Source organism: Sarcophilus harrisii, chromosome 6, assembly GCF_902635505.1.
Source record: "Sarcophilus harrisii chromosome 6, mSarHar1.11, whole genome shotgun sequence".
NCBI lineage: Eukaryota > Metazoa > Chordata > Mammalia > Dasyuromorphia > Dasyuridae > Sarcophilus > Sarcophilus harrisii.
In genome coordinates this window covers 101,990,756-102,017,615 of record NC_045431.1, presented here as the reverse complement: position 1 = coordinate 102,017,615, position 26,860 = coordinate 101,990,756, and the positions used below count along the sequence as shown (strand labels likewise).

The 26,860-nt window shown below is 32.7% G+C and overlaps 1 protein-coding gene across 1 annotated transcript in view; it reads right to left on the bottom strand.

The window, feature by feature from the left end:
* Positions 1-26,860, bottom strand: part of LOC116419731 (polypeptide N-acetylgalactosaminyltransferase-like 6) — a 717,446-nt gene that overhangs the window by 99,910 nt on the left and 590,676 nt on the right. Inside the window, exon 3 of the mRNA XM_031941561.1 lies at positions 6,051-6,189. Within this exon, the coding sequence (XP_031797421.1) occupies positions 6,051-6,189 (139 nt within the window). The remainder of the gene's footprint in view (positions 1-6,050; positions 6,190-26,860) is intronic.

The following is a 26,860-nucleotide window of genomic DNA, read 5'->3' as shown; positions in this document are numbered from 1 at the left end:
TTATAAGAAGTAAAGAATAAAATATACACATTTATTTTATAGATGGGGAAACAATGAACTTTAAATAAGGCAAAATAATGAGAGAAGCTAAAAAATAAATGAGACACTGAGTAGTACCATTTGAACACAATATGGAATGTGTAAAGGAGAGTAATATGAATAAGTATGGAAATTCAGGTGAGTCAGTTTGTTGAGATACTCAATTTTCAGGATTAGGAATTTTTCATTCATTAGACAACTAGAATTCTGAAAATCTTTGATTACAAGAGTAGCTGATGATAGCTAAACATCAGAAGATTAATCAGTCAGGGGTATGAAAGATAAATTACAGACAGGAGATAATGGAGGCAAATAAGAGTTAGAAGGCTATTATAATAGTCTGGGAAAGAAAAAAAATCTACTTCATTTAAAGTTATTACAGTCATATGAGAAAACAAGGAAGATATTTGACATGTATCATGTAAGTACTTGGCAACTGAATGGATATTGCGGTGAGGAAGAAGACAAGATTTATCTTTCAAGATAGGATTACTAGAGCATTTATAGAGTTAACCATACATACAGAGAAGGATAAAATTTTGAGTTCATTTTTGGGCAAGCTAATTTTCAGGAGGTAGTGTGAAATCAGTTGGGACATATGTCACAAGTAGTTTGAAAATGTTTCTGTGGAAGATGTGGCTATGGAAATACCGAGTGGGAAGTTAGTTATAGCTCTATGAAGCTAGGTAGTGAGGTGGATAAATCACTGCACCTGGAGTCTGGAAGACCCGAATTCAAATACAGCCTTAATACTTACTGTTGACTCTGGGAAAATCACAACCTCTTTCACCTTAGTCTCCTCATATATAAAATAGCTGGAGAAGGAAATAGTGCAGCACCCCATGGGGGCCCAAAGAGTCAGACATGAATGAAACAACAATCGCAACACCAAATCTACTAAATAGATGTTGAAAACATGAAAATTGAAGATGATATAAAAGCATCATAGTTTATTTAAATGAGCTTAGATCTTGGAATCATAAAATCTGAATTCATATCCCAATTTTGCTATCTTTTACATATGTGATATTTGAGGAAAAATTTTTACTTCTCTGGGGCTTACTTTCTTTGAATGAGATCTATTTTAGCTATAAATCTGTGCTCTTAAGATTGATATAAAAAGAAGACAAAAAGTCAAGGAAAGGACCTTAAAAGATAGCTATATTTATGGGATTGAAGGATAATGAAGAGATTTCAATGGTGACATATAAAGATAATCAGACAGAAAAAAGGATAATTCTGAGAAAAGTGCTTTAATAGTCAAGTGCCAAATATATCAAGAATATGGATTTTAGAGGTGGAGCCAAGATGGCACAATGAAGACAGGGGCTCACCTGAACTTTATCCCAAATTGTAAAGCTTCTATTTACACACACACACACACACACACACACACACACACACAGACACACACACACACACACACACACACACGAGTTATTTCTCCCAAATAACTTTAAATAATGACTCTAAAAAATTCTTAGAGCATCATAACCCACAAAATTATGTAGTGGACCAATTTTCTACCTTAGATAATTATCAGAAGGGATCTGTTATATTAAGGTGGGTCTGGAGTGCAATTTCAGTGCAGCCTGGACCCCAGAAAATTAGGATCAAGCCTTGGGACTTCTGGATTAGTAGCAAGAGTTATGATCTCTAGACCTCCTAGCCCACAGATGCCAAGAACAACTTGCTAGATTGGCAGGAAAAGTCTGTCACACTAGGGTATGAGGAGAGTCCTAGCAAGCCAGGATCAGGCCTTGGGAGCCATTGAATCAACAGTGGTAGTTGCAGCAGCAGCAATAGTGACAAGAAGAGTTGTAGCTTCCAGAAATCTCAGCCCATGAGTAGAGAGGATGAATTGCTGGTCAGAGGCTCCAGAGGCAGATTTCAGGAAGCTCTTTCCTGGCACTGAAGCCAGCTTTGCTTTGTTGCTCTGTTGCTTTGCTCATTTTTAGATTTGAATAGTAGTTCTGGCTTATACTACAGGTCCCTAGAAGAATCTCTGAAAATAGCAGAATCAAACCTTGGGACTGTGCTTCATCAACCCTGGAAATAGAGCCCTACTTCAACACAGAGTCAAAAGTCAATAATAGGCTAGGAAAATGATGAAACAACAGAAAAATTTTTGATCATAGAAAGTTACTATGGTAATAAGGAAAATCAAAATACAACTTGAAAAGAAGGTAACAAAGTCAAAGCTCCTATACTCAGGCCATGGGAGAGCTCTAAAAGGATTTTGAAAATCTTCTGAATTCTGAAGCTTCTGAAAAGCTCCTACTTCTGAAGTAGGAGAAGTAGAAGGAAAATTGAGAAGAGAAATGAAGGTGATGCAAAATGAAGTACAAAAAGCTAATGAGGAGAAGAATGTATTAAAAAGTAAAATCGGCCAAATGGTAAAGGAGGGCAAAAGCTTACTGAGGAAAATAATTCCTTAAAAATTAGAATGGAGCAAATGAAAGCTAGGGACTTAATGAAAAATCAAGAAACAATCAAACAAAGCTAAAAGAATGAAGAAAATGAAAATGTGAAATACCTCATTGGAAAAACAACTGACCAGGAAAATAGATGCAAAAGAAATAATTTTAAAAATACTGGGCTTCCTGAGATCTGTATCCAAGCCTAAACATCATCTTTAAATAAATTGTCAAAGAAAACAAACTTTCCCACCACTCATCCACAGTTCATCTACCTTGAGTATCTTGACATGATATGAATGCTAAAAGCATCATAATATTATATCAGATAATTTTTTTTTCCTTCAGTTATATGTTTCAGATTACATCCTGGATGCCAGTTCTCTTATACAATTTCTCATTTGTGAGGTGTTGATTCTTCTTCACTTTATCTTTTTTTCTGATACTTAATTTTAATTCTTAGGAGCTTATAGTATTCTATGATTAAGAGCCATACCATATTAACAAAAAATAGGGTAAACAAATATACTCATTTATGTCTTGAAGAATACTGGAGTCATTAAAATGACTGCACCATTTCTCAAGTGCAATCCAACCCATTGTCTTCTCTTAATTTTGGGCCCCAGATCATTGTCCAAATTCTGTTTGAGTCTCAGGTATACCACGTTTATCACTTATCTTTCCATTTGCATATCATAATCTAGACAATAGACATTTATGATTCCTATTGAATACTTGATTTTTCTTTTGTGGATATCTATGCTGACGTCTCTTACTGATTATGAATTTTGTTTAAGAGGCACTTCAGCATTCAGAAGTTTGATGTCATTAGCATAATATCATATTCACTGAGACATACCTTAAGGTCCTAACAATCTAGTGGGAATTCTTCCTACTCAATACAAGATAGCTATAGTCATAGAAAATATTACTTTAGGGAAGCCTATTTTTATGCCTTGAATTAATGATCAAAGAGTTATCCAAAAGTTATCTATCAGGCACATATCTTTTAAGAAATATTGTATTTTTTTCATATGCATAGAAGACAATTCGTGGGAAGAGAATAATGTCTTTTTTTAAAAGTCAGCTTTAAAATCTTTAAGAAAACTATGTGACTATAAAGATTTAATTTGCCATAAAAATCATGTGTGATGAGATACTATTTTTATATTTTTATCAAGGATTACCTGACTATATATATTTTTCTTACAAATTTGTATAGAGGTTTATAAGCTACTGATATTATCTCTCTTGTCTTTTGTTGGTAATAAGGTACAGTGTTTTTCCATACCTTTGTTAGCTACCTTTCCTTCACATACCTTTAATAACAATCCTTTATCACCTCACAGTTGAATTTCCTCAAGTATGGACCTTTGTGCAGTTTAGATTTGGTCTAGTCCACCGACTTACTGACTCCATGCAAAGTGTTCAACCAACTGAGCTAACTAATACAACACTCTCTTTCACAGTAATAATTTTATTTTTTTAAAATCTTATGTGGTAAGTGCTATTATTATCTCAATTTTACAGTTGAGGAAACTGAGGAAGATAAGTGTGAAGTGATATGTTCAGGATCATATATTTAATAAGTATCTGATGTAATATTTGAATTCAAGCTTTACTGACTCTAGGCAGTTATTTATCCACTGTGCCACCTAGTGCAAGGATTACTTTAATGCTAATATTTCTTAAACCAATGTTTATAATGAACATGGAAATGTGAGATAAGTATATGCCTCATGAAATGAGGTTTCATGTTGCCTTAAGAGACATAAAAATATCAAAATTAATAAATCCCTATTTAGCTTTCTTAGGAGCTTATGAAATAGCTTTTAATTTAACTGCAAGTAACTTTTGCATTTTGAATATATATACAAAGATTGTAGCAGTATTTATGATGACATATATATATATATATGTATATATATATATATATATATACATACATATATAAAGGCACACAAGTTATCAAAGAGATACCTGATTGAAATTTTCTGGGGTTTATTTAGTGAGAAGTACCCACTAAACAGAAAGCAGATGTTGTATCCAAGAAATATTAAGAGACTTAGAGGAAGAGCTTTATTACATTGGGTGGTCTTTCTAGGGAAGATTTATGGAAGCAAATAAAGAAGAATTTTTTTGGATGATGAAAAAACATAGATTAGTTGTGATATGAAGTCCAGGTAAAGGTACCTACACTGATAAAAATCTTTGATCCACTGAGATACTGAAGGAGAAAAAAAAACTTTGAAAATAATTAGAGCTATTAAAATCAAAATAAACTGGATTGCGGGTAAGGGGTTGTACCCCATAGAAAGTTCTAAAGTAGATGTTGGATAATCACTTGCCAAAGGTTTTTTTGTTTATGTACAGGTTGGATATGGTTTTTGAAATGCTTTTTAATTTTATGCTTTTAAATTTAAAGTTTTTTTTTTTTGTTTCTAACTTCTTGATGAGAAAATATACTAGAAGATATACTAAGACTGTGAATTGACAGTGAAGAATGAAGAGATATTGTCTTCATTTGAGGGGGTAAAGGAGTTGTGAAGTTTTTTGTTTTGTTTTGGTTTGGTTTTAGGCTTTATTTGATCCAAGTAATAGATATTTAAAAAATAATGCCACGAATATAAAGATTTCAAAAATGCAATTCAAAACTCTCTGATGGAATTTATAGGACTATAGATTGACCTGGAAATCGTTTTAAAGGTCTTGTCATCAAATGAGAAGATACAGACTAATTGCAGGGTAAATAACTCACCCAAAGTCAAAAAGACAACATTAGAGATCCGTTTTAAATTCAACTCTTCTGGGTTTTGAGTACTGTCTTGAAATAATGCTTCTTCTATACTATATTTATATGATGACCCTTAACAAATGTTTTAAGTACTGGATAGAAAGGCTACTTAGGAGAGGTATCAGTTGAAATGAGACTTAAGATGATTCAATTCTTTTAAGAGATGGTAGTGCAAAAAACAATTCAAACCATACATCTTAGTTTCTTCTTTTTTAAAAATTGGGAGAGATAAATGAGATGACCTCTGAAATGCTTTCCAGATCTCAGCCCAGGGATTCTATGAAAGGTGATCACCTAATATTCAAAAGGTCAAGTGACTCAAATGAGGAATTTATTATTTTTAAAACCAGAGGGAATAGTTATCTCATATAAGAAATATTTCAGAATATGTTTAGAAGAATTGCACATGTTTAACCCATACTGGATTACTTGCTGTCTTGGGGAGAAGGGTGAAGGGAAGGGAGAAAGAAAAATTTGAAACACAAGGTTTTCTGCAAGGCTGAATGTTGAAAACTACCTTTGCATGTATTTTGAAAGTATAAAGCTATTTTTAACAATTTTAAAAAATGCAATTCAAAAAAAGAAACATTCCAGTAAATCAAATTTTGTATAACCTGAAATTGATTGAAGTTATGTCTTTTTGAAAAATTTAATCCTCAACATTTAAATATCTATATCTTCCCTACTTCCCCAAACACACTAATAGATAGTCAAAATAAAGTTTGAGAGGACCAGAACTTCTAGAATAAGATATATTTGTAAAGATAACCATATTGTGTATCAGATGTGTTATTACATACTTAGCATGGCGAATATCTGGCAGTGATCTCTCCAAGGCAATGTTGTTGCTCACAAAAATATTGAAGCCGTTTTCTCTGTAAGCTGAATCATCACGGTCTTCTTCAGTGAGAGGATAAGGTTTCCCATGTTCACCCTTACCTAAAAGAAAGAAAAAAAGTGGTTAAAAACATGAAGAAAAAAGTCAACTCTAAATGTTATAGTCCTGGATAGATTTCTTAGTTCTAGTCATGAAAGACTATTATCACCTCTGAACTATATGATTCTGAAATAAATTGTATATTTCAATACTGGGGTCACTGGGGTGTAGTGCACATCAAAATGTTTTTGAAGTCAAGAAGTCCAAGTTTTGTGTCTTACAATATATACTGGCTGAGTAATCCCAGTTGTGTCACAAACTCTCACTGACCCAGGTAACTAAGATGAGAAATTGCAAAACATTTGTCCAAATGCATTGATAAAGTGGGATTCTTCTCTGTATTCTCTCCATCCATGAGATCACAGGTCATTGCTTCCATTCCTATCTCCCACAAAAGACGATTGAAATAATCAGAACATAAATGCATAATTATTAGATTCTCTAAGATTTTGGGACAATAAAATATTTTCTAAGGAAATATAGCATGATGTGAATTTGTCAGGAAATGATTAAGGTTAAGCAGATAATTCTGATTGGTATAGAACAATTCATTCAGAATTGAAGATGAATAATGTAAACTCATGGAGAATATATTCACTATGTTGTTAGCTTTTCAGATGAAAAGAATAGCCTCCCCAACCATCTTGAGAACATCTTGAATATTCTCAACCATCATACCCACTTTCCCTTGACAGAAATCTTGGATTCTATCCTTAGGGATTCTGAGTTTTCATGAGATAAGTTTTCACTTTATCTTGCCCCAAAGTAGGTCTTTTTTCATCTCATTTTGCCAGCAAATAAACAGGATATGAAATATTTTGCATTATTAGCATTTGACTAATTTTTAAAGTGATTTAATTTTCTCAAGTCTCCTAAGATACCACCAATCATGTTAAGATTATAAAGAATACCATATTGTACAACCTCTTACCTAAAACAAAAGTACAAAAACAAAATTTGATTTATTCATTGACCAGTTTAAAAAGCATATATCAAGAACCTATTCTATACCAAGGGTGGCCAATATAATGACAAAACTAATTCATTTTTCTCCCACTTAGTAATATTTTGTTTTTCCAAGTACATGTAAATATTCACTTTTGTAAAATTTTCAGTTCCAATTTTTTTTTCTTCCTCACTTCAGAATTAGCTTTTGACTAATAGGATGTTATTTGAGTTGGGGGGGGGGGGTATTTACTTAGAAATAAGGAAGTAGATTCCTAGATTACAGGTCCAAACTGATTTGAAGGATTCCAATAATTACTTTTTAATATTATGGAATAGAGGCAATGTGTTTATCTAATACACACACACATATGTATATATGTATATATGTATTTGCATATTTATGAAAGCTAGTTCTTTCAATAAAACAAGACTTTTCAAGTGAATGATGTAAAGCTAGTGATTCAGGGATATAAAAGAAAAACTTGTAAGTCAGCAATTATGATGGACTAGAAAGTCATTCCTTACATTATGATAATAAGGTTTTAACACTATTTCTTGAATCGAAGAATAAGTCTTCTTCCTCAGAGACATGGGAGCTAAGCGGTTTTTTTTTAATTTTTGTTCTTTTTTGTTTACCTTTTTATCTCCAAATCAAATATTACATATTGTGGCTATCTGTTTTATTTCCCCCCACTTAAAAATGTACACACATCATACATATATGTCTGCCTCCCTTCCCCCACCAACTTTTCTTCCTCCATATACTAGCTGAGAAAATGTTTGCAAATCTTTTACTATGCTTTAATAAGAAGAAAAACAAATTCTCTGAAGTACAAATAAACTCATGAACAGGAGGTGGTCTGAGAGAAATAGAAAACTCTGGATAAACAAAGATTTAACCCCCAAATTGGTAAATATTTTAATGGTGTTTCAAACTCTTTATATTGCTGGAAAGATATTGACCTTTAATAATAAATGAACTTAATTGTCTATTTGGAATTATCATTAAATTACTTAAACTCCTTCACAGAATATCTGATATTCACAAGATTTGTCTTTATTCTTTTATTTTTCAATATTACTGATTTGCTTGTAGATCCAAAAAGCAATTGTTTTCTTAACTGGTATCAGTGTGGATACTCTTTGTAATGCATTGTACTAGAGTCTGGATGAACAGTTAGGTAACACAGTGGTTAAAGTGCCATCCCTGGAGTCAGATGGACATTAGTTCAAATTTAATCATTTGCCCACTTTTCTCATTTGTAAAATGAACTCTAGTATCTTTGCCAAGAAAACTTCAAATGTAATTATGTGGAGTCAAACATCAATGGAAAAAAAAAATCTCAACAGGGGCCAAAATGACGCCGGGCGGGGGGGAGGTACTTTGAAAACTCTCAGGAATACTATATACAAAACCTAGAGATTTCAAGTCAAAGAAATGATATTACAACCATCCAGAAAGAAAGTGTTCAAGAACTGAAGAACAGGCCAAGATAACCCATAATTTAATAACTATTACCACATAGGATTAGATAACATAAACCATGATATTCCAAAAGACAAAAAGATGTTGACTTACAACAAAGAATAACTTACTCAAAGAAACTAAATTTTGAATACTAAGGAAAAATTGATTTTTTTATGAAATAGAAGATATCCATGAATTCTTGATAAAAAAGACCAGAAATTATCAGTAACTTTGAAATATAAATACCCATGAAGAGAGAAACACAAAATGTTAATTAAAATAAGCAGTCAGAATGAATGTTTAAAAGATTAAGGGGAAGCAGGAGTTGGTACCACTTGGATTTCACTTTCATCTGAATAGATTAATGGGGGGCAAAATATGATATGAAAATAAACAAGATTTTAATGTAGCAATATATTCATCTCAATAGGTAAAAGGGAGAAGAGAAAATTATGAGTTAAAATGGAAGAGTTAATTCAGTGAGACATTAATCATAAGGGAAATAAAACATTAACTCAGAGAAAGGAATGGAAAAGAGAAAGTAAAAGAAAAGTAATTCAAAAAACCTGGTCTTTTGGACTGGGTAAAGGGAAGAGAGAAGAGAGGCAATCTCAGGAGTAATTGATAATATCAAAGATAGAGAATCGGTGCTGAAAAACTCTCTTGCCAGCATCTTCTTTTTCTTTCTAAACTGATAGCTGGGAGCAATAAAAGAAAAGGGAAGAAGATAATAGGATAAAGAGAGACACATAATTAATGATTATATCTATGAATGCAAATGAGATGAACTCTCTTATAAAATGTAAGAAGAAAACAAAAGGTATTATAATGTAAAATTCAATGACAGTTGTTTATAAGAAACATATTTGGACCATACAGACTCACACAGAGATGAAATAAAGGTGAACAAAATCTATCATGCTTGAGCAGAACTTCAAAAAGCTGAAGTAGTCAACAAATGGAGAAAAGTAATAATATTAAATAGGTCCTCTATTAAATATAAGGCAATAAGAACTGTATTTAACAGAGGGCTTTTGACAAGAATTTAAAATTAGCTGGCATCTAACTAATTTAATCACAAATGAGCAAGTAATAAAAATAAAATGTAATTTCATTGATAATAATTCCAACAATTTTTTGGGGTGGGGATAGAGATATAACCAAATCAATTCGTAAATGAAGAGATAGAACTAGAGAGGCAGAGACAAGGGAGATAGATAGGTAGATACAGAGACAGAGAAACAAAGATATACCAAACACACACAAAAGTACAGAAAGACAGATATGGAGACAGAGAGAGAGAGAGAGAGAGAGAGAGAGAGAGAGAGAGAGAGAGGCAGGGGCAGGGAGGGAGAGAGGGAGGAAGAGAGGATAGAAGAGAGAGGGAGAAAGGGAAGGAGGGAAAGAGAAGAAGGGAGTGAGGAAGAGATAGAGGAAGGGAGGGAGAGAAGGAGGGAGAGAGAAAGGAAGGCAAGAAGAAAGGAGGGAAGGAGAGAAAGCTAGAAAGACCAAGGAAAATAATGTAAACAAAATATATTTCAGTCTGCACTCAGAGTTCATCAGATAGCATTTTTCGTCATGGGTCTTTTGGAATTGTCTTGGACAATTGATCTGAGAAACTGTTGCTCTTATAATATTGTGTTTTTTCTTAGTTCACTTTATCTTAGTTCATCCAAATCTTCCTGGGTTTTTCTGAAAGTGATTTGGTCTTCACTTTTTGTAGCACAATAGCATTCCATCACAATATAGGACACATCTCGTTCAATCATTCCCCAATTGATTGAGCATCCCCCTCAGTTTCCGATTCTTTGTCATCATAAAAAAGGTCTGTTTTAAGAATTTTGTGAAGATAAGTACTTTTATATTTACTCTGATTTCTGTGGATACAGATTTAGAAGTTGTATTACTTGGTCAGAAGGTACATATAGTTTTATAGTCCTTTAGGTGTAGTTCCAAATTGTTTTTTAGAATAGTTGAAGCAGTTCACATCTCTACCAATAATGCATGAGTACCTCAAGTTTTTTCTACATTGTTTGATATTTATCATATTTCTTTTGTGTCACGTTAGTCAATGGTATAAGTATGAGGTGCTATCTCAATTATTTTTTTTAACTTAATAGGTTTTTTTTCTTTTTTTTTTATTTAATAGCCTTTTATTTACAGTTTATATGTAGGATAACTTTACAGCATTAACAATTGCCAAACCTCTTGTTCCAATTTTACACCTCTTACACTCCACCCCCTCCCTGAGATGGCAGGATGACCAGTAGATGTTAAATATATTAAAATATAAATTAGATACACAATAAGTATACATGACCAAACCGTTATTTTGCTGTACAAAAAGAATCAGACTCTGAAATATTGTACAATTAGCTTGTGAAGGAAATCAAAAATGCAGGTGGACATAAATATAGGGATTGGGAATTCAATGTAATGGTTTTTAGGCATCACCCAGAGTTCTTTCTCTGGGCATAGTTGATTCAGTTCATTACTGCTCCATTGGAAATGATTTGGTTGATCTCATTGCTGAGGATGGCCAGGTCCATCAGAACTGGTCATCATATAGTATTGTTGTTGAAGTATATAATGATCTCCTGGTCCTGCTCATTTCACTCAGCATCAGTTCATGTAAGTCTCTCCAGGCTTTTCTGAAATCTATCTCAATTATTTTTAATTTTTATTTTGATGAGGCACAAAATTTAAGTGATTTTGATATATGTGAAGATTGCGTATTTTAAAATCAGCAGGAGTCAGGAATTCAGGTTAGGGGAAAATTGTCAGTCTTTATTCTCAGTGAAGAAGGATCGGAGGTGGAAGAGAATCGGCGATAGCAATGTGTGCAGCTGAGTCAAGAAGCTAGCTAGACCCGCAGCCACACAACCAGCAGCCAGGAGAATGGACTCCAGGCCCAATCTCTCCCAGCTTCTCTTCCTGTTCCTCTCTCTGCCTCCACCCACCAAAATCGTCATTTCCTGTACAACACATCAGGACTTGCACAGAGAGTGGGCAGGGACCATTCTTTATCTAATCATGTATAATAATAGAGAATAGCCCATTTACTATTTAGCCTCAGGAGTACTTGGGACCTCAGTGCATCAACTCAAGCCTCAGCCCATTACAGATACAAGTAAAAAAGAATAGGAAATTTGTGAACAATTGCATTTAAGTGGAATCAATGAAAGTGCAACTGATTGGATGTGGGAAGTGAAAATTGAATAGGTAATGAAAACTAGATTACTAATCTTAGTTAACAGAACAGAAATGACTTCCTCCACATAGAGATTTTCATAGAAAGAATAGGTTTTTTGGAGAAAATTATTGGACTTATTAAAGTTAAGTGATCTATGATACATCCAGGTAGTGATGTCCACTAACCATTGAGCAACCCAGATTGATACTCAAGAGAAATGGCACCCTAATATGTAATTTTGTCATTGAACCCAATGGACAAAAACACCAAGTAAAAAGAAGTAACAGAAAAAGTTTTTTAATAATTGCCACATAAGAAAATTAACAAGACAAATTAGGCTACTTAATCTACTAATCAAGACTCCTGATCCTTGCCTGAGGCAGCGAGTTTTCTTAGTGCATGTGGCTTATATCTGTATATATAAATAAGAGTTGGATATATACACATTTTTTTTACCATTTTATTGCATCATAATTTTCTATTATTCATTCATTATAATTTATTTGAGCCCTCTAATGCCAGAATATACAAACTGTCTTCCTTTCCAAAATTTCCTAACACCAAAGTTGTCTTATACTCCTTAGCTTAATGCACATAGTCTAAGAAGTCAATGTTTCTAAGTCTCCTCAATAACAGAATAGATATTTTTATCAGTAGAAATATATGTATATATTCACTGTTTATCCCATCTTTTTCTTATAGTTCATGCCTTTAAGGTTCATGCCTATTTTTTTTTTTTTGATCTGGTTCTGATTTAATTGGTCAAATATTTCCAGTGAAGAAACTCCCTCTCTAATTTCAAATGAAAAAAGAAAACAACAACTGCTCAGCAATTTATACTCTAGAGAATTGTCCAGGGTTGAGAGTTTAAGAGTTTGCCCAGGATCACACAGTCTCTATGTCACAGGCCAGACTCAATTTTCCAAGTTGTTGGGTTTCTATATCACACTAAAATCAATTTTCTATGGGGAAAAAGGGAATAATTTGGGTACTTTGATGATCAGTAGAGGGGATTATAAATGTGTGTGTATGTGTGTGTGTGTGCGTGTGTGTGCGTATGTGTGTATGTGTGTGTGTGTGTGTGTGTGTGTGTGTGTAAAGTCAGAGAAGGAGATAGAGGTACATCAAATTCATAAGTATATGAGTACATGTATAGAGTCTGGGAATCCTTATCCTAATTCCCACTATTACTGATAAATTATGTCCTTGAAGTATGGTGACTCACTCTTCACCACTGAACTTTTGAATCTCTTGGGCCTGAATTAACTCAACATTTAATAGCCACAAGGCATAACCCACAGGGAACAAGCCAGTTTACTTAATTTCATCATATGACCCATAAATGTCACAAAGTAAAGAAATAGTTTTTCTAAATAGATTCTACAGACTGTGATTGATAGGTTTAATAGAGAATTATTTCCACCTAGTTAGAATATTTAGAATATAACATGTTATTACTCATTTAAATGAAGGTGATTTCATTTGCTCAGTTGACTCATATACAGACACAAGTACATGTATGTAAATACTACCTATTTAAATTTGTTCTGACATTGTTATCTTCTAGTTATATGTTTTACAAAATAAGTTTTGCATTTTCTTACTGTACATTTAAAAGTATTTTCATAGATAATATCACAGATTTAAAGTTACTAGTGACAGTAGACATTATTCAGTTCAACCCTTAAATTTTTTGGATTCTGTTTTAAAATGTTTATTCCTCACCCAAATACATATAAATACTTGTTTCAGCATTTTTCTCCCTCCCTCCTTTACTTTTTCTTCTCCAAGACAGCAAGAAACATGATATAATTATACACGTGCAATTCTTCTAAACACATTTCTATATTCATTATGCTGTGCAAAAAAAAAAAAAAAATCAGATCAAAGGAAAAAAAAAAGACAAGAAAGAAAAAAATCAGGCAAACAAGAAAAAGATGAAAATACTATGCTTTGATTCACATTCAGTCTTTACAATTCTTTCTCTAGATGACAACTCTTGAATTTTTAATTGTACACATAAGGAAATAGATTCATTGAATTTCAGCAATTTTCCCATATTTCCCAAATATCAAGCTGCTGAGCAATGATTCAAGTCACAGTATCAATGATATAGATTTAATCCTCTTTGTCATCCTGCTTCTTTGTTCCTGACTTCTATAGACAGGGAAGAAAAAAAAAACAGTATGAATATAAAAGAAAAAACAAAACAACAATAATAAATAACTTTAGGGACCGAAGGTGATTTGGGTAAAAGACCCAATGGATATTAAATGTTGGAACTATGCTTGGGAATCATGTCCTCTGATTACAATTCCAGAACTAACTCTCCTGAATTGTACTGTCTGTGACAGCCTTAATTATTCAGTACCATACTTTTAAATACCGCATGTTAAAAAAAATACTGAACATTTGGACTTTAGAATGGATTACATTTATTCATATATAGGCATGTGCACACATACATCAATGAAAAAGGCTACAATCCTGTCTATGTTATAAAGATCCCTCTGATAGCGCTTTCCTTTTTATCTATCTCTACACTCCAATGAAATTTGCCTTCAATATTTTCCTACATTTATTTCCTTAAGAAGGTGACAAGCCCTTGTTTGATGGACTCAAACTAAACTGAACTTTGCTGTCAAAAGTGTCTGATGTGGTCTGTCAACTTCTTACTTGTTTTTATTGTACCCTGTCAAAAATGTTACCAAATGGCAGTTCATAACCATTCTCATGAAGAAAAAGGATAACTTGCTCATGATAACTTGCTGGGTATATCAATTGAAAGAGGTAGAAAAAAAGGCTGTCTACATCCCCAAAAGGAAGAGATGAATTTAAGTAGAAAGTAGGGAAACATTAGAAATGACATGCAAATTAAATGCAAGGGGAAGAAACTAAAATTATCAAAATATAAACAGAAATCAAGACTTTTAGATTAAAGATGAAATGTCAAACAGTAACGTAAAAACTTTTAAAGTTATGGTTCATCTAATGTTGCTAATTACATCATTTATTATGTAACCTAAAATGGAACCAAGCAGTTATTTTGGGGGAAAAAAGTATATACACTTTGTCACTTTAAATAACTTTTTTTATTCTATTTTTTATTTATTATTGCTAAGGCAATTGGAGTTAAGTGACTTGCCCAGGGTCACACAGCTAGAAAGTGTTAAGCACTTGAATCCTCCTGACTTCAGGGCTGCTGCTCTGTGCCACCTAGCTGCCCCTTTTAAATAAAAACTGAGTTTGGAATTCAACTCTGATCTTAAATCTGGACTTGAATTCTCAATAGAAAATACTTATTTTCATCAAAACTGTAAGAAATTATGGCTGCTCAGAATTAAGATTTTCTTTTTAAGTTTATACTGCAAGCTTTTGGTGAATTAAATGATATGGATTCCCTTTCCACCAACTCATTAGGCAACTTATTCATGATTTTTCATCTTGCATTTTTCATTATATGACAACATAAAAATCAATAGGATCAACTCAGAGATATGGAGAAATCTTTAAAACTGTACAACACTTGGATTGTTTTTCTTATGTGTTGTTCTCATTTTATGTATGACCAGACTACTTCTCTTTCCATTTATTCATGATTTTGTCATTTTTTTGTCTCTCTCCTTTTTGTTTTTGTAATTGTTATCATGAATAATATGCTACAGTGTATCCCACAGAATCATGGAGTTAAGTTTTAGTATTGGAAGAAATCTCAGAATTGAGTCCAATCCAGTAGAAAAAAAAAATCTCCAATTCATCATTTGTTTACAGACCTCAGGTGAGAATTAAGTGCCATATCAAGGTAAACCAGTAAAATTTTTGCATTATCTAATAATTTGGAAGTTTTTCCTTACATCAAGATTAAGTTTGCCTCTTTGTAACTTTTATCTTTTTGTGCCAAGTATTTTCTTCTGGGGCTAGCCAGAACATAATGTCTTCTCCAATATTTGAAGATAGAGATCATATAATAACAGAAACAACTAAGATATGTGTAGCATTCACTTTTCAATAGGCACTGTGATTAATGTTTTATAATTATTGTCTCATTTGATCCTCATGGTGATGCTACTTTTTTTTCTTTTACTCATTAGGAAACTGAGATTAAAAGACATTAAGTGACTTGCCCAGGATCATACAACTAGCATGTATCTGGGGCCCTATTTGGATGCTGGTCTTCCTGACTTTAGACTGGGCAGTCTATACTTTGCTACATAACTGCTCAACTCAAAAACATTTTCCCCCTCAAGACTAAATATTATGAACTCCTTTAGCTAATTCTTTTATGGCATGGAATTGAGGCTCTTCACCCATGTTCCTTCTTTCAGAGTTCACCATATTTTTTCCTTATCTAAAAATATGATGCTCAGGACTGAACACAATAGCTCCCATGCAGTGCTCAAGAACAAACCCAGATCATTTCCCCCCAGATAAAGTGCTCTGTAGCTATGACTCTCCCATCCAATATTTAATTTGTTTTTTTGAAGCCAAATTGCCTGATTATACATTTTTTCTTATTAAATTTCATCTTCTTCTCCCTACTCAAAATCCAGTAGCTACCTATTAACTATAGGAGCAAATATAAATGTTTCTTTGCCATTTAAAAGTTTTCATGACTTGGGTGGCATGTTACTACCATCCACACACACTGAAATCCAGTGAAGCTGGCCATTTTGTTCTTCTGCACAAATGATTCTCCAACTCCCACCTCTTTGTCCTTATACTAGTTGCCTTTCCTGTCTGGAATAGTTTTCCTGATATCTACTTACTGAAATTCAGTACAAATATGACTTTCTGAAGTTGATTTTTTTCTAGTGAACCAAGATGTTAGTGCCTTTCTCTCAAAATCACCTGGTATATATCTCTGTATATAGTTATATATGAACATATGGTTTTTCCCAGAAAGATTCATAAGTATTTTGAAGTTAAACATTTTTTCACTTTTGCCTTTGTATCATTTCTATGTAGAATAGTTTCTGTCACATAGTACACTTTTCATAAATGTTTATTGATTGATTATTCAATTAAACCCTGTTCTGTTTTAGGATCCTAATTCTTTCATTAAGTGGGTTATCTATATCTCCCAATTTTATGCCATCCTCATATTAGATAAGTATTCTGCTTAAAGGCTTAAGCTTTTCCCAAGTCATTGATTACAAAAAAAAAAAAAAAAAAAAAAAAAGAAGAAGAAAAAAGCTTACTTAATAACAGACCCAAGCACACATCCCTGGGGCACTCTAATAATGACCTTGTGCTAAGTCAACACTGAGCCATTAATGACTACTTTTAGAATTTAGCCATTCAAGCATCATCAAATTCAATTAACTACACCATATTCTAACCCATATATCTTCATCTTTGGGGAAGACATTATAAAGTAATTTACTAAATACTTTACAAAGATCTAGGTAAACTATAGCTATAATATTTTGCTAATTAACCATTTAGTAATTCTGCTACCTACCCACTAAAAAAAGTTAATTTTGTATATGTAGTTGTTAACCTATATTGATTCTTTGTGATCATTCCTTCCTTCCTTTGCTAACTAAATGTTTACTAATATTTACATAATGTTTTAGAATGATGGTGCCAAACTTACTAAACAGTACATAAAGATCTTTGCAAGATAATATTTTTCTGTAAGAAATAATGATTTCAGAAAAGCTTAGAAAAATGCATAAACTAATGGTGAGTGAAATGAGCAGAACCAAGAGAACATTGTATGTAGTAATAGCAACATTGTATCAACTATGATAGACTTAGATCTTCTCAATGTGACAGTGATTCAAGACAATTCCAAAAGACTTTGGATGGAAAATGTCATGTGCATCCAGAGAGAAAACTATGGAGACTGAATGTAGATCAAAATATATTATTTCCACATTTTTTGTTGTTGTTTGCTTTTTTTTTTCTTTTGGTTTTTCCCTTCTGCTCTTATTTTTCTTCCACAACATGACTAACTGTACATGTATAATTTATATCAGATTGCTAATCTTGGGGAGGAGGAAGGTAAGACAGGAAAGGATGAAAAAAATTAGTAACTCAAAATCTTATAAAAATGAATGTTATGAACTATCTTTTCATGTAATTATAAAAAGAAAATACTTTTGTGAAAAAATAAAATGTAATATTTTCTGTATTTAATTGAAATTTTATTTATTTTTAAATATTTCCTAATTATATTTTAATCTATTTTGGGCCTCACTTGAGTGTTTGCTGCCCACAATAGGTGTGTTTGGTACATCTGCTCTAGAATTATTTGGGAATTGTAATAAAGCTCCTGACTTATAATTTATTGAACAGATTCCCTTCCTCGAAAACAAAAACAATGACATCAGCAGAAACAACAAAGAATATCACTTCTCTTCCCCACAAATTTTAAAATGTTGGTAGTTCAGTAATAACTTTCTTCAGTTCTATTACCTGAGCTATTTTTTGAGGTCAGCTAAATCCTCGCTTACTTTCTCCTTATTTGCAGTATCAACTCCCTGTTAGTCATTTTTATTCATTTCCTTCCAGTCTTGGAAATCATTTTCCCAGGCAATTAAAACAGAAACAAGCTAATAGAAGGTAGAGCTTCTCATTGCTTCTCATTTATCATTATCCTGCCTACTTCAAGCTGGGAACTTGTGTCCCCTTATATCCCTCTCTTTTATCTCAGCATATTTCAAATCACCATGTTTGTTGTACTTAGTTTCCTCCAATGGTGATCTTGAGCTTTAATATTCCTGATGCTATTCTTCTAGTATCAGACCATACATTTGTCTTCATTCTCCATTTTCCTTTCTTTGGTTCCATCTTTTGAGCTCATTTTAAAAACATAAGTTAAATGGAGAATTCCCTGGATGTTTTCTTTGCTGTTTTCAGATAACTTTCATTTATCTTCTTCAGGGAAAATGAGGCCTTCACAATTTTTCTTAAGATTTTCTCATTTCCAACAGGTGATTTCCTTTGTAGGATTTCAGTTCAGGTAACCTATAATGGTTACTCTGAACTGTCTGAAATCATTCAAAATCAATATGGAATGTCAAGCTATGATTAGCCTTTCTCTGTCACACATTCCAGAAGGTGGTAGCTATTTTTCATCCTCCCATACCTGAATTTATCCAAGTAATATGTCTTCTTCATCTGATGGCCTTTTTGTGTGTTCATTAATTGGATAGATCCTTCAGGGAGTCAAGTTTCATTGTAGTAAGCACAAAGTTATCTCCACAAAAAGATTAGAAACTATCACCTCATATTGAGATTGTTTGCCTATTTCAAGCTTCATTTAATAATGATATTTGAGTTATTATTTCTGTAGTTTTATCTTTCAAGAATCTTGTATAACCTTAAAATATAAATGAGTGAAATCTTGTTAGGAGATCTCTTTTAAGCCAATATTGTTCCACTGAGCTAAAAACTTCTTTTGTAATCAGCAAGTAACAAACACAATGGTATCTAGTATTCTATATAATCCAGTCAGATGTTTTCACTGAAAATGTAGTCCATCATATAAACACTTTCTTTATTTCCAGTATTCCAAGGTTATTTCCAATGATTTTCATTTTCGGGTTATTTTAGGGATAACATCTGTGATCTTTTCGGTAATTTAGAAAACTTTGCTCCTTGAAATACTTGGAAAATAAATTTTTATTAATATTGGGAAGCCTTGAACACATATTGCTTTAAAAGGTATTGATCACAAAACTTCTCTAAATAATTTTTTTCATTGTGAATGTAAATAAAACTTCCATTTAAGCTTGAGGAGTGGGTTTTACACAACAAATATGATGGTTTTGGTGTCAGTATTGATGAAGATATAATGCTAAGTAATTGCTGGTAGGTCTGGTCAATTTCCATGTCTATTTATCTATTGTCTATTTGTCCTTCTTAATTCATTTATAAATTTTCTTAGAATGACTTAACAATGGACTTCATTCCAAGCCTTTGAGATTCATTTTCTTTTCCATTATTTTTTATTGTTTTATTAGATGAAAGGCTCTTGATCTTCTTTACTGTAATATATTTCTGTCAAATTTTGATTCTTCATTTGTATTCCAAAATAATATTAACTTTGCCTCTTCTATATCTCTATTTGTCAAGGAAAGCAATTGACATGGTACTGGAAGTTCTTTGAATCTTTTAGCGACATCTTCATATCTCAAACTTCTTGAAGAAATAATGAAAACCTCATTTCATATATTCACTTTGATTATATTTTTATGTCTATCAGCTTAAATATATTCAGTTAAGGCTTTGCTTTTTTTTCCCAATAGTGCCTTCTTTTCACTTTAACTTTTTTCTGATTTGATATAGATTGTGACCTCAGTCCTATCTAGAAAATGACTTAACTAAACAAAGATAGCCAATTTCAAAGCAACTCATGTATCAGTAATCCATTGTTTTTTGTCAGCTAATGTATACTGAGCTATATTTCAGTAACCTTTAAATATTTTTTTGTTTTATTATTAGTGAGAATAATATTGATATGCATTAATCTTATAGTAGTCTATCAATTCAAGTAATAGATGTGAGATTAAAAAAAAAAGAATTTTGTTAAGTACTTACTTTATACCAGGTACTATGCTAATTGCAAGGATAAAAATACAAACATAAGCCACTTCTTGCCCTCAAGAAGCTTATATTCTAGTGGGATAGTTAATAATTTTAGGCATAAAGTAGAGTGAATTGGAGGGAGAAGTAAAAGGAACTAGTGATTGGACTCATTAGGGAAAAACAAACAAACAAACAAACAACAACAACACACACAAAAAAAACCCTAGCATGTCCTTTTCCAAAATGATAGCACCGATTTGTTGGACAGATTATATTGGCAATGCCCATAAAATAATATTGGTAGAATCTAAAAACTAATTTCCATTAGTGTTGTCCTTCTACCTGCTACTAAACCATCATTATTATGGCAGCATAAATAGACTTATAACCAAGGGACATTTTGCAATGGTATCTGGTTTATGGGTCATCATGGCCAAAATCCCACAAGAAAACAAATAAAACAAAAAAAAATCATCTAATATTTAATATGTAGGATTTCTTCTCTCTGGTTTCAAAAGTCTGCTGTGGTCATAGAGTACAGTTTTGTATGTAATCTAGATATACAGACCTTGATAAGAGTTTGTCAGAGATATGATCACATTTTTAAAAACCATGATAATTGTTCAGTTTCATACCAGAAAAAGGCATTAGAGTGGGAATTTAATGATGGGTTTTTTTAGGCTATTTTTCTTTAAAATCTTAATCCAAAATTTTGGAATAAGCATCATCAAGCTATTCTTTTAAATGTCCCTGGAACAATAGTTTTGATTTTCCCAGTCATTATACAAATTATGCAAGAAATGAAACTAAAATTCTAGTTTTCTTAAGTTTGGGGACAGATTATTTACAAATGCTGCCTTTTCTAACATAGTCTTCAGGCAAGCTAGTTATCAGAAATATAAAGAGTACCAATACTGAACAGAAAAGAAAGTATTTTAGAACAGCAGAACTTTGGAGGTGAAAAGCAATTTAAAGATCCTCTCTTGCTAATCTCTCATTTTGGAGAGCTGAAGTCCAGAAATAGGTGACTAGAACAATATTATGCTTTTATTTAAGAACATCAAGATCAACAAAACAAATACTTTTAAATTTTATTTCAGTGTTTTGTCCATCATACATGAAGTGCCTTCTTTTATATTAAAATGTTTCAAAAATGTTTATTTCATTGAAACAACTTCTCTATCTTCAAAAATTTGGCACCCTGATTCAAGTCCTCATCATTTCTTACTTTGGGCTATTGCCATAGTTTCCTAATTGCTCTCTCATAATACAGTATCTTTTTTTTTCTGAAAATCCATCCTCTGAACAGATGTTACATTAATAGTCCCAAAGTATGGGTTTGATCATGTTACCTCTCTGAACAACAAATTCCAGTTCTTTAGGATAACATACTAACTCAGTGGCCTTTAAAGTACTTCATAGGACTTCTGGGGGGTGGAGCCAAGATGGCAGAAATGACAAACGTTTCTTTCTGACCTTCTCCTATAACCCCCAGACTAATTAGCAAATCCCAGCCTCTGGATTAGTTCTGGACCAGCAGAACCCACAAATATTGGGAGTACAACAAATTATCAGAAGAAGAAAATTTCAAAGATTGCCAGAAAAGGTCTGTTTCAATTGGAAATGGGAGGGAGGCAGCTAGCACAACCAGCTGAGTACAAATGCCAGCACAGACAGCTTAGAGTCCCAGGGCAGTTCAGACTCCATGTGGCAGAGAACTTATAGGATGAAACAAACCAGAAAAGGTCTGTTTCAGTTTGAAACAGGAGGGAGGCAGCCTAACAGAAGCAGTTGAGCACAAACACAAATGCAGACAGCACAGAGTCCTGGAGCATTGCTGACTCCACTGGGTGGTGCATACTCTATGTGGTGGAGAATCTATGGGGAGGAATCTACAGGAATCTCCAGCAGTGTTGGCCACTCTTCCCTGTTTGCAAGCCAGTAGATCAGCAGAGAAGTTATAAAACATCCAACACAAACACTAAATATCAATAGGAAACCCCAAAATGCCAGAATCTTATGGGACCTGGTCATGTCCACCCAGCACTGAGAGTGAGTCAGCACTGATACAGAAGATGCTGCTTGTAGAGAAAGCTTGGAAAACTTCCCCCACCCTAAAAGCAGACCTTAACTTTTTTTTAATTATTAAAAAAGTAAACAGAACTCTGATGATAAACAACTTTTATGGTGAAGGAGAAGAACAGATTTCAAACCCTGAGGAGACTACAGGCAGATTGTCTCCAGATGAAGCCCCAAAAGGCGATATAACCTGGTCCCCATCACACAAGGCTTTCCTAAAATAAATTTTAAAGTATCTTAAAAGAGAGCTAGAATAAAAATGGGGAAAGGGAATTAAAATTTTGCAAGAGGGTTTGGAAAAGGCAACACAGAAATTATCTGAAGAAAATTCACTACAAAATTGACTTAGTGAAATGGGAAAAACATATAACTCATTAAAAGATAGATTTGATAAAATGGAAAAAGAAAGCAACTCCCAGAAAAATAGAATTTGTAAAACAGAAAAGGAAAATAACTCTTTAAAAAATAGAATTTGTGAAATGGAAAAAAAATTCCATAAGACAAAACAACTCATTTAAAAATTCAATTGGACAAATACAAAAAAAGTAAAAAAGTAAATGAAGAAAATAATTCACTAAAATTCAGAATTGAACAAATAGAAATTAATGACTCAATGAGACAAGAAGAATCAATCAAGCAAAAGCAAAAAAAAAATTAAAAAATAGAAAAAATGTAAAATACCTAATTGGGAAAACAACTGACCTGGAAAATTGATCTAGGAGAGACAATCTAAGGATTATTGGCTTCCCTGAAATACATGATGAAAAAAAGAGCCTAACCACTATCTTTCAGGAAATCTTCAAAGAGTACTGCCCTTATATTATAGAATCAGAAGGTAAAATGGCCATTGAAAGAATTTACTGAATACCTCCTGAAAGAGACCCCAAAATTAAAACACCAAGGAATATCGTAGCTAAATTTGAGAACTATTGAAACAAGAAAAATATATTACAAGCAGCCAGAAAGAAATAATTCAAATACTGAGGAGCCACAGAAAGGATTACTCAGAACTTAGCAGCTGCCACTTTAAAGGATCTAAGGGTATGGAATCTGATTTTCTGAAAGGCACAGGAACTTGGAATGCAGCCAAGAATAAGTTACCTTGCTAAACTGAGCATTTTTTTTTGAGGGAAGAAAATGGACATTCAATGAAACTGGTGAATTACATTTATTTTTGATGAAAAGACCAAAGCTAAACAAACAAACAAACAAACAAAAAGACCTCTAAATATAAAACTCAAGGGAAGCATAAAAAGGTAAAAAGAAAAAGAAAAACTTTTGAGAACTGTATTTCTGTTATGGATATACATTGAGAATACATTTATAATCTGATTTTACTGTTATAATATAAAAAAGAAACTAGAGATGGAAAGGGGATTATAACAGAAAAAAGGGGACATATGGAGGTAAAATGAGGGAAAGTACATCTCAAGAAGAAGCAAAGAAAACATATTACAAGTGAGAGAAAGAAGAGAAGGTGATGAATATTGTGTTAATCTTAGTCTCATCAGATTTGGCCCCCAAATGAATATTAGATAATGTAATTTTCTTTGTGGTTTTCTGGAGGTTTCAAAGCAACCTTCCTCTCATCAGATTAATCACCACAAGAATAGCCATGTGTTAAAGTCCAAAAGTCTTTATTATCTCCTTCGCCTGGTGCTCAGCTAGGTTTCTCGTGGTCTTCAGAGGGGACTTGGTTTCAGTGGAGAAAATGCAGGAGGACAGGCCAGCCACCACAAGCTGATGGAGATAGAAATAAATCTCTCTCTCCTTGGCTCTGAGTACTTGAGCTCCTGCCTCCAATCTGTTTGTCTTCTCTGGTCTGTCTCCAAGCCATTTATTTGGTGCCCCAGGAGAGCCACCAGGAACTTTCCTGAAGGTGGAATAAATCTCTCTCCTTGGCTCTGAGAGCTTGGGTATTCTGTCTTCTCTGGCTCTGAGTGAATCTGGCTCTGTGTCCCAGCTTATATGCTCTACACTGAGTGTAAATCAATCATTAATTCACTAGGAAATCATTATTTGTTGTAAGATGAAATCAATCATACTGAACTTAGAGAACTATTAAGCACCATATTAAACTAGATAACTATTGTCTTCATCAATTCCACTGACTTAACACCTTGTAAGAATCTTTGTTTCAGGTTCAGAGTTGTGGCCCATAACAGATATACTTGGTTTCCCCCAATAAACATCTCTCAATTTATAGAAAAATGGGAGAAGAAAGTGGAAAATAGAAGGGAATAAAGAAATAGTAGGGGAAAGATATAAAAAAGAGGTAGGGTCTCTAAAGGAGGAGGACTACATGAGGCAAGTAGTGCTCCTAAGTAAAATACTGGGGAGTTGGGAAAGGGGAAAAGGAAAGAGAAAAGTATAATTTGGGGCTATTAAAATGACAGGAAACACAGAATTAATAGTTTTGACTGTAAATGTGAATTCGGTGAGCTTTCCCATAAAATGTAAGTGAATAGCAGACTGGATTAAAAACCAGATCCTGCAATATGTTGTTTACAAGGAGCACATTTAAAGCAGAGCAATACATACAGAATAAAGGTAAAAAGCTGGAACAGAATCTATTATGCTTCAGGTGAAGTAAAAAAAAAAAAAAAACAAAGCAGGGATAGTCATCCTGATCCCAAATCAAGCAAAAACAAAAATTGATCTAATTAAAAGAGATAAGGAAGGAAACTATATCTTGCTAAAGGGTACTATAGATAATGAAGCAATATCAGTATTAAACATATATGCACCAAGTGGTGTAGCATCTAAATTCCTAAAAGAGAAGTTAAGAGAACTGCAAGAAGAAATAGACAGCAAAAGTATAATAGTGGGAGATCTCAACCTTACTCTCTCAGAACTAGATAAATCAAACCTCAAAATAAATAAGAAAGAAGTTAAACAGGTAAATAGAATACTAGAAAAACTAGATATGATAGATCTTTGGAGAAAATTGGATGGAGACAGAAAGGAGTACACATTGTTCTCAGTGGTTCATGGACCTTATACAAAAACTGATCATATATTAGAACATAAAGACCTCAAAATCAAATGCAGAAAGGCAGAAATAGTAAATGCATTTTTTTTACACACAAGGCAATAAAAATTACATTCAATAAAAGGCAATGAGGAAATAGACCAAAATAAAATTGGAAACTAAATAATCCCATCTTAAAGAATGAATGGGTAAAACAGAAAATCATAGAAACTATTAATATTTTCATCCAAGAGAATGACTACAATGAGACAACAAACTAAAATTTGTGGGATGCAGCCAAAGTGGTAATAATGGGAACTTTTATATCTCTAGATGCTTACTTGCATAAAATAGAGAAAGAGAAGATCAATGAATTGGGCTTGCAACTAAAAAAGCTAGAAAAAGAACAAATTAAAAACCCAATCATATACCAAATTTGAAATTCTAAAAATAAAAGGAGAGATCAATAAAATCAAAACTAAAAAAAATTGAATTAATAAATAAAACTAAGTTTGTTTTATGAAAAAAAATAGATAAACCTTTAGTTAATTGGATTAGAAAAAGGAAAGAGGAAAATCAAATTGTTAGTCTCAAAAATAAAAAAAAGGGAGAACTATCTACCAACTAAGAGGAAATTAGAGCAATTATTAGGATTACTTTGCCCAACATTATGCCAATAAATTTGACAACCTAAGTGAAATGGAGGAATACCTACAAAAATATAGCCTGCTCAGATTAACAGAAGAAGAAATAAATTATTTCAATAGTCCCATTTTAGAAAACAAAACAAAACAAGTTATTAATCAACTTCCTAAGAAAAAATCCCTAGGACCAAATGGATTTACATGTGAATTCTACCAAACATTTAAGGAACAATTAACTCCAATACTCTATAAATTATTTGAAAAAATAAGTAATGAAAGACTCATACCAAATTCTTTTTATTACACAGACATGGTATTGATACCTAAACCAGGTGGGACAAAAATGGAGAAAGAAAATTATAGACCAATCATCCTAATGAATATTGATGCAAAAATCTTAAGTAAAATATTAGCAAAGAGATTACAGATAATAATCCCTAGGATAATATACCACAACTAAATAATGCAAGGCTGTTTCAATATTAGGAAAATTATTATCATAATTGACTATATCAATAACCAAATTAACAAAAAACATATGATTATCTCAATAGATGCAGAAAAAACATTTGATAAAACCCAATACCCATTCCTATAAAAACACCAGAGAGCATAAGAATAAATGAAATTTTCCTTAAAACAGTCAGTGGCATCTATTTAAAACCATCAGAAAGCATCATATGTAATGGGGATAAACTAGAACCATTCCCAATAATATCAGGGGTGAAACAAGGTTGCCCACTATCACCATTACTATTCAATATTTTATTAGAAATGCTAGCTTTGGCAATAAGAGAAGAAAAAAGATGAAAGGAGTTAGAGTAGGTAATGAGGA